This window comes from Cebus imitator, unplaced genomic scaffold, assembly GCF_001604975.1.
Source record: "Cebus imitator isolate Cc_AM_T3 unplaced genomic scaffold, Cebus_imitator-1.0 Scaffold138, whole genome shotgun sequence".
NCBI lineage: Eukaryota > Metazoa > Chordata > Mammalia > Primates > Cebidae > Cebus > Cebus imitator.
Window position 1 is genome coordinate 3,277,248 of NW_016107453.1, and position 16,513 is coordinate 3,293,760.

At 35.1% G+C, this 16,513-nt stretch overlaps 1 protein-coding gene across 1 annotated transcript in view; it reads right to left on the reverse strand.

The window, feature by feature from the left end:
- Positions 1-4,033: 4,033 nt before the first annotated feature.
- LTN1 (listerin E3 ubiquitin protein ligase 1) overlaps positions 4,034-16,513 on the reverse strand; it is a 63,893-nt gene continuing 51,413 nt past the window's right edge. Inside the window, exons 26-30 of the mRNA XM_017541920.2 lie at positions 12,160-12,331; positions 11,056-11,276; positions 8,413-8,607; positions 7,083-7,250; positions 4,034-6,457 (exon numbers count right to left, since the gene is read on the reverse strand). Coding sequence (XP_017397409.1) covers positions 6,395-6,457; positions 7,083-7,250; positions 8,413-8,607; positions 11,056-11,276; positions 12,160-12,331 — 819 coding nt within the window. The 3' untranslated portion in view covers positions 4,034-6,394. The remainder of the gene's footprint in view (positions 6,458-7,082; positions 7,251-8,412; positions 8,608-11,055; positions 11,277-12,159; positions 12,332-16,513) is intronic.

Genomic DNA, 16,513 nt, shown 5'->3' on the forward strand with positions numbered 1-16,513 from the left:
CCCAAGCCTAAACCGGGAAGAAGTTGAAACCCTCAATCGACCAATAACAAGGGCTGAAGTTGAGGCAGCAATTAATAGCCTACAACCAAAAAAAGCCTAGGTCTAGATGGGTTCACAGCCAAATTCTACCAGACATACAAAGAGGAGCTGGTTCCATTCCTTCTGAAACTATTCCAAACAATCCAAAAAGAGGGAATCCTTCCCAGATCATTTTATGAGACCAACATCATCTTGAAACCAAAACCCAGCAGAGACAACAAAAAAATAAAACTTCAGGCCAATATCCATGAAGAACATAGATGCAAAAATCTTCAATAAAATACTGGCAAACAAACTGCAACAGGACATCAAAAAACTTATCCACCACAATCAACTAGGCTTCATCCCAGAGATGCAAGGCTGGTTCAACATATGCACGTCTATAAATGTAATTCACCACATAAACAGAACCAAAGACAAAAACCATATGATTATCTCAATAATGCAGAGAAGGCCTTTGACAAAATTCAACAACAGCTCTTTATGATAAAAACTCTCAATAAACGAGGTATTGATGGAACATATCTCAAAATAATAAATTTATGACAAACCCACAGCCAATATACTGAATGGGCAAAAACGGGAAGCATTCCCTTTGAAATCTGGCACTAGACAAGGATGCCCTCTCTCACCACTCCTATTCAACACAGTATTGGAAGTTCTAGCCAGAGCAATCAAGCATGAAAAAGAAACAAAGTGTATTCAATTAGGAAAGGAGGAAGTCAAATTGTCTCTATTTGCAGACGACATGATTGTATATTTAGAAGACCCCATCGTCTCAGCCCAAAATCTCCTGAAACTGATAAGCAACTTCAGCAAAGTCTCAGGATACAAAATCAATGTACATAAATCACAAGTATTCCTATACACCAATAACAGACTTAAAGAGAGCCAAATCAAGAACGAACTGCCATTCACAACTGCTACAATGAGAATAAAATACCTAGGAATACAACTAACAAAGGATGTAAAAGACCTCTTCAAGGAGAACTACAAACCACTGCTCAAGGAAATAAGAGAGGACAGAAACAGATGGAAAAACATTCCATGCTCATGGTTAGGAAGAATTAATATTGTGAAAATGGCCATACTGACCAAAGTAATTTATAGATTCGACGCTATCCCCATCAAGCTACCTATGACCCTCTTCACAGAACTGGAAACAACCACCTTAAACTTCATATGGAACCAAAAGAGAGCCCACATAGCCAAGTCAATTCTAAGCAAAAAGAATAAAGCTGGAGGCATCATGCTACCTGACTTCAAACTATACTACAAGGCTACAAAATAGATGAGAAAATTAGAAAATTAATTATAAACTATCTTAGTAATTACATTATATAAATGAACTAAATGTTACAATTAAGAAGAAAAATTGTCACACTGGATAGAAAAGATTGTACGTTTTAAAGGCATGCGTTAGAAAATTGTGGTCCTCAATGGAACAGAACAGAAACCTCATAAATAACACCAACATCTATAATCATCTGATCTTCGACAAACAGGACAAAAGCAATTGAAGAAAGGATTCCCTATTTAATAAATGGTGCTGGGAGAACTGGCTAGCCATATGCAGAAAACTGAAACTGGACCCCTTCCTTACACCTTATACCAAGATTAACTCAAGATAGATTAAAGATTTAAATGTAAAACCCAAAGGCATAAAAACCCTAGAAGAAAACCTAGGCAATACCATTCAGGACATAAGCATGGGCAAAGACTTCATGATGAAAACGCCAAAAGCAATGGCACAAAAGTTAAAATTGACAAATGGGATCTAGTTTAACCAAAGAGCTTCTGCACAGCAAAAGAAACTGTCATCAGAGTGAACAGGTAACCTACGAATGAGAGAACCGTTTTGCAAGCTACCCATCTGACAAAGGTCTAATATCCAGAATCTACAAGAAACTTAAATTTACAAGAAAAAACAATCCCATCAAAAAGTGGGCAAAGAATATAAACAGACACTTCTCAAAAGAAGAAATTTATGTGGCCGACAAACATATAAAAAAAAGCTCAACATCACTGATCATTAGAGAAATGCAAATCAAAACCACAATAAGATACCATCTCATGCCAGTCAGAATGGTGATTAAAAAGTCAAGAAACAATAGATACTAGCAAAGCTGTGGAGAAAAAGGAAAGCTTTTACACTGTTGGTAAGAATGTAAATTAGCTCAACCACTGTGGAAGACAATGTGGCGATTCCTCAAGGATCTAGAACCAGAAATCCCATTACTAGGTATATACCCAAAGAATTATAAACCGTTCCACTATAAATACACATGCTATGTTTATTGCAGTAATATTTATAATAGCAAAGACTTGGAACCAACCCAAATGCCCATCAATGATAGACTGGATAAGGAAAATGCGGCACGTATACACCATGGAATATGACATATAAAAAAGAATGAGTTCATGTTCTTTGCAGGGACATGGATGAAACTGGAAGCCATCATTCTTAGCATACTAACACAGGAACAGAAAACCAGACATCACATTTTCTCACTCATAAGTGAGAACTGAACAATGAGAACACATGAACACAGGGAGGGGAACATCACACACTGGGACCTGTTCGGGGGTTGGGGACAAGGGGAGGGAGCGCATTAGGACAAATACCTAATGCATGTGGGGCTTGAAACCTAGATGACGGGTTGATAGGTGTAGCAAACCACTATGGCACATGTATACCTGCATGTTCTGCACATGTATCTCAGAACTTAAAGTAAAATTTAAAAAAATTAATTTCAGGAACATTAGGCACATTTTGAAATTTAAAAGTTTTAACAAAATATAATGAAAATTTTAAAACCTCAGTTAAATAACAAATTTTTAAAACCTAACATAAAAAAGGCTCAATCATAAAAGAAAAAATTATCTGATTAAATGTAACTGAAAAATTCTGTGAGATTAAAGGTAGTCACAGAAAATGTTAAGCCACATATTAGAAGTCCTATGAGATAAGGCATTATGATCAGTAAGAACACAAGTAATCCAGCAGAAAAATAGGCATAGATTATGAACAAAAACCTGTCAAACAATGACCAATAAATATATGAAATGTAAGTAGGCTTCTTAATGAAATATAAGTTAAAACAAAGAGCTACCATCTCATAGCTTTCAGACTGCAGAATTAAAAAATTCGATAAGATGAAGTTCGATAAGATAGGAAAACCAGAATTTTCTTAAACTGAGGTTGGGAGAGCAAACTTGCATAACACTTCAGAGGGCAATTTGATAACATCTAAAGTGACAGCGTATACACATCCTACTACCCGAAATTCCATCTTTTTATGTGTATATATACATATATATGTATATATTTTCAGACAGAGTCTTGCTCTGTCGCGCAAGCTACAGTGCAGTGACATGGTCTGGGCTCATCGCAGCCTCTGCCTCCCGGGTTCAAGTAATTCTCCTGCCTCAGCCTCCCTAATATCTGGGATCACAGGTGTGTACCACCAAGCCTGGCTAATTTTTTTGTATTTTTAGCAGAGACGGGATTTCATCATGTTGGCCAGGCTGGTCTCGAATTCCTGACTTCAGGTGATCCTACTGCCTCGACCTCCCAAAGTGCTGGGATTACAGCCATAAGCCACCATGCCGGGCTGAAATTCCATTTGTAAATGAGTATCTAGCACATCTGCATGAGGTGACATTATCAAGAATGTAGACATGCAGCACTGTTCAAAATGGCAAAAAATAACAATTCAGACAATCATTAATTTTTCACTTAATATGTTCTTTAGTGTCATATCATTTATTGTAAGTAAACTGATATGACACTAAACAACATATTAAGTGAAAAATGAGGTTACAAAAGATTACATACAGTAAAACACCATTAATATAACTTTTGTTAACTATTATATATTGCTTCCAAATAAAAACACATGGTAAAGTATAAAATCTTAAATAGGAAGGAGTCGCATCAACTTCAGAATAGTAGGTTTGCTCTACAGAGAAGAGGAGGATGGCGCCAGGGAGAAGTACAAAAGAGTAACATTTTATTTCTTTAAAAATCAGAAGCAAATATGGCAAAATAGTATGTGAAGAGTACAAGGGCATTTAAATTATTATTTTTCTGTATATTTGAATTTTTTTTAATTAAAAAGAATTTTAATGGGCACATATGGTATAACAATCAAATAATAACATTAATTACTTGCACCACAAAAATGTATCAAATAATAACATATTATTTAAGCCACAGAAACTTAGGTACATACATTACAGCATGTGATAAGAGTAAAAAATAAATTTTAAAATTTGCAGTTTACTTTGGGTTTTAAATTAAGAATTTTGCTAATGTTGCTAATCTCATGCAATTTTAAAATGTCCTTATGCTAAAAGTTTAAGGGCTGCTATCCTTTTTGTTAGAATTGTCAAAGCTATACAGATAAAACTTTAATGTGGTACCCTGAATTTCAGTCTCATTTTGGAAAGCTTTTCCTTTAGCATATAAACAGTTAACAGCTTTACAATTATACTTACAAGTCTTAAAGAAATGTATTAAGAGTCCTAAGTATGAAGAGCAGTTATTTAATTATAACTACTTATAGTGTTTCACCAAGAATCTGATGCTCTAATACTAATGTGGAAAAACAATGCTCCATTATTCCATTTTCTTTTCTGCTTGGGGTTTGGGTCAAAAACCACGATGTACCAATACTGGAAAGGTTTTAAACAGCCTTATTATAAAGCCATTTTAAAGGAAAAGTATATAACTTTCACAGGGAAGTAACACAATCCTTTGGGATTGCTATGTCAGAGAGAGACCTAGAAAGAGAATATTTTAAGAAAGGGGTTAACGAGGTAGTAAAATTTTGCTATCTGTACTTCATTTACTGACTCTCAGAGCCCCAGGGCTAGAAGTAATAAATATTTTACAGAAAAATGTAGAAGGCAAACAAAACTGGGCAGGACACTGCATCTATAAATATAACTCAAGAGATCTATAACTCACACATAGTACTTCACTCTCAACTATAATCCTCTGATCACATTCATACTATTTCAATAGTCATTTTACCCAGTAGATGGAAAGCAGTAATTTTATTTTTCATGAATTGCTTTTTGCCAATTAAACATATGCAACAGAGAAGATTAGCTGATCTCTCAAGTAACCTAAATATGCAATACGCTGTTTCCATGTAATGGAAGACTGCAATAAAATTATTCCAAGTTCTAAACTTCCACACTTTTATAATTTGGGCACAATTTTTAGGAATGTCAAAAGACAGGTTTTCACTTATTCCACATCAGCCTATTATACTGAATTTTGCTTAGTGCTAAAATCCATAACTTTCATTTTTGAAGGCTGAAAACATTTGCTCCCCCAAATCTCTTATTTACTGTAACTTTGCCTGGTAAGAAAAGTTAAGTTTGCTTACAAAATTGAAAGCCTCTTACAACATTTTTAAATGTTTTGTTTTTTCCACTGATTTTTTTTTTCTTTAATTCACTATCCAGTAATAGCTATAAGCAATTTTCCACTGATTTTTAAGTTTCAGCAATACTCATTTATTTCTCCCCCTCAATAGAAGCATAACTACCATGCTGCTTCATGAATGAATAAACTGCCATTTCTCTCAAATTCTCACCCTCTAGAGACTCACTTAAACTGAGTAATAAACTGACAAGTTTACAATTCAAATTTCACTACTACATAGAAATAATTCTTCCACAAGCAAAAGGTCAGCATCAAGAATTTAATTTTCTGAATTTCACAACCCTTGATAAATGGAGGCACCTTAAAGTTCAGTTTACACTCTTTTATACAGGATTTCAGAGCATGCTTCCAAATAGATTAAGACAAGCTATATTAATAGCTTAGTGTCATTTTTATCATTAAAATAATCTACAAATATCAGAATACTACTAATTTACTGTCATAACTAATAAATAACTCTTAAAATACCTATAGATGTAAATCAGCTCTCTCAGTTCATTTTGCTTCACTTGGACTATCTGAAAACACAGATCAACAAACAGAATGGGATTATCAATAATATAGCTGTACAATCTTTTCACAAATTCCAATTCTGTAATTTAGGGGGGTTTCTTATTTATTTTTAAATATACAAAGAGATTAAACCATTAATATAAATATTTTCTCTCAAATATGTAATATTCTTTTGTAAAAGAAAGTTCCCAAACAATTACAAAGCAATCTAAAGTTAAGTAAACCTGATTTTAAGATTATTACGCTAACCAAAATACTTTTCCAGAGAAGGTCCTATTTAAAAGTAATGCTCACTGGCTTCCCCACATCCATACTTTAAGATGGATCCAAATCCAATGCCTTTGCCTGACATACTTCAGGGATCACCTCCAATGAAGAAAAATCTCAGAAAAACGTCTCACGACAGAGTGGACAAGTGGATTTGTTGCTAGATGTAAACCATTTGTACTGAAAAAGAAAAGGTTTTAAATATTAAAAGAACTTTTTAAAGTTATCCTCTTATATATATCAAAAAGTACATATACATCTAAAGTAACCTTCAGATGATAAAGTAAAAAGGGAAGAATACTAACATTTTTGCTCTTTCTGTTAATCTCCAAAATCAACACAAATGAGTATTACTTCCGAAAGCTACACTAAGTTCTTTCTACTTAGGCTCATGTACACAACCACTAAGATATAAGATCTCCTGTGAAACAAATGAACAAATGGCAACTTCTTTTTCAGTAAGTTTTAAAAAAGCACAGGGCTCTGATGCCAGATGGCTTCCAGTACCAATTCCTGTAGTCTCCTTCATGGTCTAGATCTCATAAGACCTTCTACTTCTTGAGTGGTAAGAGGTCACTAGAAACACCCATTTATTAGAGGGCCTTGATTCTACCAGTCTCAATAAATTGTGAATTATCTTTTGTAGGTTTTTAAAAATCACTTTTTAATATATCTCTTATTAGCTACAATTAAGTTTAACATATATTTTCTCTACCAAAGTTAGACATTGTGTGTGTGTGCGTGTGCATATGTGTGTGTATAAAATACATCAAATATAAGTGTATTAATTTCTCTTTAGACTTACCAAGCAGGCTGAATGGAATTTTTTCTTGCATGTTCTACAGGCTTTTTTGGGAAGGGAATAGTTGAAACCGTGAATGACTGAGAAACAGATCATGCAATCTTCAACACCCTCAAAACGTTTGTCTACATTATTTTTCCATAAAGCTAAGCCTTCCATAATACTTCCATTCTGTTAACAAGAAGAAAAATAAGTCACTATACATTGATGACCACCAATTTTATTTTTATTCAATTTCACAAATTTTAAAGTTGAATTACAATTCTGAAAGAAGAGAATCTGCTTGGCTATGTTCATATCTCCTTTCATGAATGTTGGTTTTTAAAATAACCTCCCAAGTTTTAGGAAGCAGATGTAATTTTTCTCCATTAAAGACATACTTTAAAGGCTTCCGGACCAATACTTAAAGTGTTATAGTCTCAGCTCATTGCTTGATAAAACTCTCTCAATAATTAAATCATTTAGGTTAGTTCATCTAATGTTTAACGGAAAATGATGAAATTATCTGATTTCAAATGATTTGTTCCAGTTCTATAATATTGATGAGCATTTTTGTTTTAAAATAGTTTTTCCTGGCTGGGTATGGTAACTGACACCTGTAATCCCAGCACTCTGGGAAGCCAAGGCAGGTGGATCACCTGAGGTCAGGAGTTGGTTGACTATCATGGCCAACATGGTGAAACCCCATCTCGACTAAAAACACAAAAAATTAGCCGGGTGTGGTGGTGGGTGCCTGTAATCCCAGCTAATCGGGAAGCTGAGGCAGAAGAATCGCTTGAACCAGGAGGCAGAGGTTGCATTGAGCCGAGATTGTGCCACTGCACTTCAGGTTGGGCAACCAAAGCGAAACTCCATCTCAAAAAAAAAAAGTTTTTATTTACTGTAGAATGCCTGAGACACAGTATGCAAACAGAACTGAAGATTTAAAATGTATTTAGAGGTCAAAAGTTTTTCAGAGTACTGGGGCTTCTCTAACCAAAGAGGAGTTGAAATGTAAGAATAAAAGTTAAAGTAGCTCAGAAGGCTTTCATCTCCAGTATTTTTCAGAAGATCCTCTCTCAATTTCCTTAATACCACATATTGTTCTACATCTTCTACAATGTTAATGAAATACAGTCAATCCCTCTCAAACACCAGAAAATAAATTACAGAACCGTAAAAATTAAAACAGAAGGGCAGGTTTAATCCATTTAGGGATATGTCTGTGTTTATCTAAGGAAATTTAGTATCTGTTTTATCTTAAGCAGAAAAGATATATTTTATGTTTAAATGCCCTTTTAAGTTGATCCTCTTTTTCGAGTTTGTAAAGCCAAATGTGTAAACAGAAACTTACCTGATGGGTGAGGTAAGTGCTTAACTGCAGCATCCAGTTCCGCCACTGCTGAACAGCCACTCCTACTCTTTTCCCACTTTCTACGGTTATTGAACCCAGTGGATAATTTGAGGGCAGTTGTATTATAAGTTCAATAACTATGTCCTCAATAGTGTAAGTAGCCATTACCTCTCGAGTAGTAGCTCGAGCTTTAACCTACAACACAACAAAGGATATTTTGTTTGCTAAATTCCTTTCTGTTTTTTTTTTTGAGACGGAGTTTTGCTCTTGTTACCCAGGCTGGAGTGCAATGGCACGATCTCGGCTCACCGCAACCTCCGCCTCCTGGGTTCAGGCAATTCTCCTGCCTCAGCCTCCTGAGTAGCTGGGACTACAGGCACGCGCCACCATGCCCAGCTAATTTTTTGTAGTTTTAGTAGAGACGGGGTTTCACCATGTTGACTAGGATGGTCTTGATCTCTTGACCTCGTGATCCACCCACCTCGGCCTCCCAAAGTTCTGGGATTACAGGCTTGAACCACCGCGCCCGGCCAATTCCTTTCTTTCATCCAGAAAACATTTTGATAGGTTGACTATTAAAAGCTAAAGGCTTCATTCAAGGACAATGAAGGTAAACACATTCACTTATCTGACATAAGATAATTAAGAAATAGGTTTAAATATTTGCCTGGTATGTTTTTACAGCAATTTCATGATATTCAAAGTTTGTTTTAAAAAGCAATTAACTGCTCATTAAAAAAAGGTTTTATTATATTATATTTGTCACACAATAGCTCAATAATCCTTGAATAGATAAATGACAGAATGGGTTATTATCCCTTCTCTTCCACGCTCAGAGTATCAAATGTCACTTCTATGTCTAACAAGTCTTCCTCTACCATATTATCCTCCTGAGCTTTGGAGCCAACCATCAAATGCCAGAGCATTTATAGTTATTTGTTTGGTTTTCAAACATTGCAAACTCAACATAAAACACACACATTATCATCCTTTACAAACTTCGTCTTCTGAATTTCCTACTCCCAGGCTAAAAATCATAACAGCATCATTTTAAATTTCTGCTTCTGCCTTATCCTAGATATAACTAATGGTAAGTTTGGCTAAATCACTAGCACAAAATATCTCACATCCCTCCTCTTTTATATTCCCACTGATACGGCCTCACTCTGGTCCTAAGTCCTTGGCTCCTAATGTATACCCCAAGTCTCCTCTAACCATTCATTTGAATCCAAACCATCTGCCAAAAGCTCATGCTATAGACGGTGGTCAGAGCAACTGCACAGATTATAACTCTGACCATGCTATTGCCTGAATGAAAAATGTTCAGTGGCTGCATTGTCCCACTTTTGACTGTTATTTGAGGCCCTTCCCAACATACCTCTAATTCACTGTTGAGTGGTCTATTCACCTTTGGGACTCGCACTCATTATCTGGGTTGGAACACTGCGTTATTTATCATTTCTTGGACAATCACTGAAATGACATTCTCATTTCTGTGCTCTTTGCTTTTGCAATAGCATTTCCTCTATAGTGCCTTTCCCTTCATTTTCCCTATAACAAAATCCTGCCTACCTCAATGTGATTTTCTTCCATAAAATCTCACCTAATCCCCTCAGCCAGATGAATCTGTCCCACTCAGATCATGAAGCATTCTTTCTCTTAGTATGCTACTTCTCAATGCAAAAATCATTATCAGTATTGCTCTTTTCCCTTTATTAAACTGTGAGTCATTACAGGACAAGAATCTGGTGCTACTAAACTTCATTTCCCTGGAAATGCACTTACAGTGCTTGGCATCTGTAAGTATTCCAATACAGATTTTGAATGAACTAATGAATGCTCAAAAACTATTTGGTGGCTGAAATGGTTTGGAGCTGCATCCCCGCCTGAATCTCATGTTGAATTGTAATCCCAAATGTTGGAGGTGGGACCTAGTAGGAAGTGATTGGATCATGGGGGTGGATTTCCCGTGGGTGCTAGTCTGGTAATAGTGAGTGAGTTGTCATGAAATATGGTTGTTTAAAAATGTGTGACACCTCCCACCTCTCTCTCTCCTGCTCTGGCCATGTGATGTGCTGACTCCTGTTTGCCTTCTGCCATGATTATAAATTTCTGAGTAACTGGGATTACAGGCACTCGCCACCATACCTGGCTAACTTTTGTATTTTTTTTTAGTAGAGGCAAGGTTTCACCATGTTGCCCAGGCTGGTTTCAAACTCCTGACCTCAAGTGATCCACCCACCTCAGCCTCCCAAAGTGCTGGGATTACAAGCATGAGTCATTGCACCTGGCCTAAACCTCTTTTCTTTATACATTACCCAATCTCAGGCATTCCTTTATAGCAATGTGAGAATAGGCTAATACAGTATGTAATAAAATTATATCACAGTTTCAATCCATGCATGAAGTAATGTTGAGATTTGATACACAAATTAGAAAATAAAATAGGCTGGTCTTGAACTCCTGGGCTCAAGTGATTTCCCACCTTGGCCTCCCAAAGTGTTGGGATTACAGGCATGAGCCACCACTACTGGTCACCAATTTCTATAAATTGAGTCAAGAACTACAGTCTGTTATGATATTCACGATAGACATACCCAATATTAAAACAACTTTTCTAGAGAAAGTCAAGACAATACTAACCGTCATGCCATTAAATAGTTGTGTACTTGTTTGTACAGAAGATATTTCTTGAAAAGAAAGCACATTGCTGACATACTTGCTTGTAAATCTATCCACAATATTGAAAACACGCTTCTCACTGCTATTCCACCACAACCTAACCATAGCAGGCAAGTCTTTTAATGTCATATGATAGACTGAACAAGCCAAGTGTGGAATGTGGTATGGAAGAGTTGCAGTTTCTGAGGAAGAAAGCAAATTCTTGATTAGTAACATATATTTCTTATAAACAAACTAATATTAGTATTTTCCTTAGAAAGCGATCCATAATTCCTCAACAATAAGTGCTATAGCTCATAAAACAAAACCAGAGAAACCAGAACTCTGGAGTATGAGCATCGTTTCACACATTCAAAATTAACCATAAGAATGGCAAAATAATTTTTTTAGAAAGTGAAAATCCCAATTAACACTGAAAAATCTACCTAGAAACAGAATTCTATATTTACCATGAAAGATCACAAATAAAATAGAATACACATGTTTTAAAAAGAAGGAAAAATTAAAAATGCCTGGTGTTATAAATTATGAAAAGGAGTTTGGTCTCCTTTACTTTCCCCAGAGTTCGCTGAGCTGCTGTACAGAAGTCTTGGAATACCCAACTTAATACTCACAAAATGCAGTCCATCCTAGGATCTCCAAGGCATTTAAAAAATTTATATTCTTAGTAAATTGTTTTCAATACTGTAGTACAACCAGATACATGCATATCTATCCTCTCAGCTAAAATGTGAGCTTCCAGAATGAAATAAATTTTATTCATCTTAATTTCCCCTTATTTATATGCCTATAAAATGTTATTACATAACAAATATTTGTTTACAGAGTAAAAAGTTAATAGTCTCACCACACTAAGCTTCAAAAATGTATTAATGTCCTCATAGTCTTACAGGTAAAATCTAATTATTTGTCCTATTTAGAACAATATGGAAAATAATGAATTTCAATACTCTCATAGCCAGGACCCACTTTTGGGGTTATTCTCCACATTCCCAGGGAAAAGTTTAATTCAACCTAGTCTGAATCTAGTGTCTAACAAAAAACATAAACACGTATCTTACTAACCTCTAATACTCAGCTGCAGCTCCTCAGTAAAGAATGTTTTAGGGTCCTTATTTGGGACCTCAATTGCTGTCTCTCCATAGGTTGGATTTTCGGGCATAAGCCTGAACAGGTGATAGAGCAATTTATTCAAACTCTTTGTTTTCCGAAGATACATTGAATACAGAGCCCGAAGCTAGTGGAGAGCAATGAATCTGTTAGTAAACCAAATACACCAAGACAATTGGTATAAAGAACAAATCAAAGTATAACGAATTTCCTTTCCTTATAAACTAGCAGATATTCTCTCTATTCCCTCATTATTATAACATATGTTTCTAATACCTTTCTCAAACTGTCTCCCTGTATTACAATACACTCATCTTGGTTTAAAGTATCTTAGACAAGAAAATCTATTCACCATTCCCACAGATGGCTCGCTCACCCTCCTCCCAAGTCTTCCACACATTCCTTCCACACCATTGTCCTTAACCTTTCAAATTTCTATTTAAAACTAATCCCATTTTTGTGGCTGACCTCACCCTGTATCAAAAACTCCGATGACCCTTTAAGACAGAGAGCACAAACTAATAGTCCAAAAGGTCTTGGGGGTCTTCTCAGAGTTGTTTTTTCAATCAGGCAATTTCACATAAAAATACGGATTTCTGGTTTCTCTTTTAAAAACAGGAAAACGAGCCGCCACTGGAAGCATGACAGGTACCTAACCTATGTGAGACCCGTGCTTTACAACTCCTGCTTTCCCTAATAACACAGCTTGCATTTTTCACATTCACTTTGCAGTTCTTTGGTATCTGTATTGGTTTTAAAATGATTTCTTCCACTATATCACTTATCTCCTCATGGTACAAAGACACTATTTTCTTTTTTTAAAATTTTGTATTTTTAATTTTTGTGGGTACACAGTAGATATTTATGGGGCATGTGAGGTATTTTATAGGCATATAATATGTAATAGGGTAAGTGGGGTAGTCATCCCCTCAAGCATTTATCCTTTCTTGTGTAAAACACACCATTTTCTGAACACTATGAATACTTAAATACAAGGATCAAATCATAGGATTTGGGATTGATTTTTAAAATATGTTGACCAAAGTACCCTTACCATCAAACTTAACATCACCAATGAAGGATGAGCATCCCAAATCTGAAAATCCAAAATCCAAAATGCTCCATAATCTAAAACTTGTTGAGCACCAACATGATGTATAAAGGAAATGCTCCTGGAGCATTTCACATTTTCGGATCTGGGATGTTCTACCAGTATGTGTAACAAAAATATTCCAAAATCTGAAAAAATCTGAAATCAGAAACACTACTGTCCCAAGCATTTTGGATAAGGGATACTCAACCTGTAAAATAATACAATAACATTATATGGCTCCTGAGATAAGACATTGAGAACACATAACAACTTGTGCAGTAAGTACTCTTGCTGAAAATTAACCAGAATCTAATGAGGAAACAATCAGACAACGTCAAATTGTATGACAGGCTAAAAGCAGCTGGCCAAAACAATGACAAGAAAGAAAAGAAAAGTATAGGAATTATAGGTTAAAGAAACTAAAGAAATATAGCAAACAAATACAAACATGATTCTTGATTGGATCTTCAATAGAGAAGAAAATAAAACTATAAAGATATTACTGGGACAACTGAAAGTATCTAAATAAAAATTAGGTATTATTGCATCAAAATTAAATTTCTTGAGTATAAAAATTGTATTATGCTTATGTAGAAACATATCCTTGATCTTAGGATATATATGCTTAAATACTTTTGGTAAAGCATCATAATGTCTGCAACTTACTTTCAAGTAGGTCAGCAGAAAAAAAGTAAATACAGAGAAAGTATGTGCAAATGTAGCAATACGTTAAAAATATGTTGATCTAAAAGAGTATGTAACTTTTCATTGAATTATTCTTCCAATTTCATTGTAGTTTAATTTTTTTCAAAATAAATGTTGGAGATTTTTAAAAAAATAATCAGCAATATCAATGGGCTTTAAGAAACACACATATATGACCCAACAATTCCACTCCAAGATATACAACCCAAGTGAAATGAAAACATATTTCAACACAAAAGCTTATACATGAATGTTCACAGCAGCTTTATTCACAATAGCAAAGAAATGGAAACAAGCCTAAATGTCCATTAATAAATAGATAAACAAAATATGGTATATCTATAAAACAGAGTATTATTCAGCCACAAAAGGAAATGCAATACTTATGATACATGCTACAATTTGACAAAAATAGAAAACAATATACTAAGTGAAATAAAAGCTAGACACTAAAGACCAGATATGTGAAATGTCCAGAACAGGCAGATGCATAGAGACAGAACACAATTTAATGGTTTTCAGGAGCTGTGGGGTTTGAAAGGAAATGGGAAGTGACTGCTATCAAGTACAATGAGATGTTGAAAATGCTTTTAAATAAGGTAGTAGTAATAACTGCACAACTCTGTAAATATAGTCAGCCCTCCATATTCATGGGTTTCATATCTGAAAATTCAACCAATCGCAGACTGAAAATATTTGAGGGACAAAAAGGTGATGTTTAAAAACCTAGTACAACAATAAAAACACTATAAATTTTAAAAATACAGTATAACAACTATTTCAATAGCATTTACATTGTATCAGTGATAACTAATCTAGAGATGATTTTAAGTAGTATACAGGAGGATGTGCACAGGTTAGATGCAAATACTATGCCATTTTATATAAGCAACTTGGGTATTCACTGGGGTGGGGGACATGGGAGGGAGCCTGGAAATAATCCCCTGCAGATATCAAGGGATGACTGTATACTAAAACACCAAATTCTATGTGCTAAGTGGGTAAATTTTATGGTATGTGCAGTATCTCAGTAAAGCTTTATAAAACAGACACAAAAACACACATGTATATGTACAACTTTTTTTAGTTCAATCTGATTTGCTAGGAGCTTTTTTTTTTTTTTTTTTTAAAAAAAAAAGTTAACCCATGATTTAGGAACATTTAAAGTTTTCTGAAGAAAAATTCTGTTTATTTCGGGATTCATCTAATTAGTATTATTTAGTGGGTTATTCTGGTTTATCTGCCCACAGCTCAGTTCAAGTTTCAGACTCAATAATCATAAATGCTGCTGTATAATTCTGTACCCTAACCCAATCCCAGCTTAACCGAAAAGGGGAAGCAAGGCCATTTTCCTAACTTCTGAATATAAAATAAGAACAAAACTCTTATATACAAAAGCCTCAATCCGCTGCAATTTTTTAGAGATTAACAATATTTTAAGAAATTGATGTAAAAGCCCAATAAGGAGCTCTTGAAATATATCATCAGCAAATAAAACTAGCGTAAGTCATAAAAATAAGTGACAGTCCTGAAGAGAAAACTAATCAATTTAACAACTAGATTAATGCTGCTTCTGTGATTTGATTTTTCCCCTTAGATATACAAATACAAAGATGCAAAAATTGATATCTTTGTACCGAGGTACAGGTGACAAACAACGACATAAATTATAATTTAAAAATTCTGAAAAAGTTCCATTGGAAATGAATGCCATAAATACTTCATCACACTAAGTGATAAACCACATCTCTTTGTAGTGACCTATCAAAGAAGGCACATATTTTTCTAGGTTGATTCAATGAAAGATTGATGGAGATTTGGATATTTCTTGTTCTTTTTGAGACAGGGTCTGGCTCTGTCACCCAGGTTTGAGTGCAGTGGCATAACCTCAGCTCACTGCAACCTCTGCTTCCCAGACTCAAGCTATCCTCAAGTGGGGATCTTTCTAAAAGAAATAAAAACTAGAGAGAGATCTTTCCAGTTTCTTCTTGGACAAGGTCTGACTTCCTAAACTTGAGACAACAGAGACATCTAGTGGCTACTAGAATAATTTGGGCAAAATATTTTAGATATTTTCCCCATTTAGATAACAGTTTGAATTATTACATGGGTTATGTTTCACAGATCTTTCTCCAAATAGTCATTTTCAAGTAAGGCAAATTTCCAATGATGTAGTAAGTGAAATCTCTACAACCGAGTGAAAAATTGACACCCCCCCAAAAAAACAGAAAAAACACAAGATCCAATTCTTTTTAATTCATTACTATGATAGTACAGAATTAAATTATATAAATCTTATTTTCTGGCCAGGCACAGTGGCTCACGCCTGTAATCCCAGCACTTTGGGAGGCCGAGGCGGGCGGATCATGAGGTCAAGAGATCAAGACCATCCTGGCCAACGTGGTGAAACCTTCTACTAAAAATACAAAAATTAGCTGGGCATCGTGGCGCATGCCTGTAGGCCCAGCTACTCAGGAGACTGCCGCAGGAGAATTGCTTGAACCCGGGAGA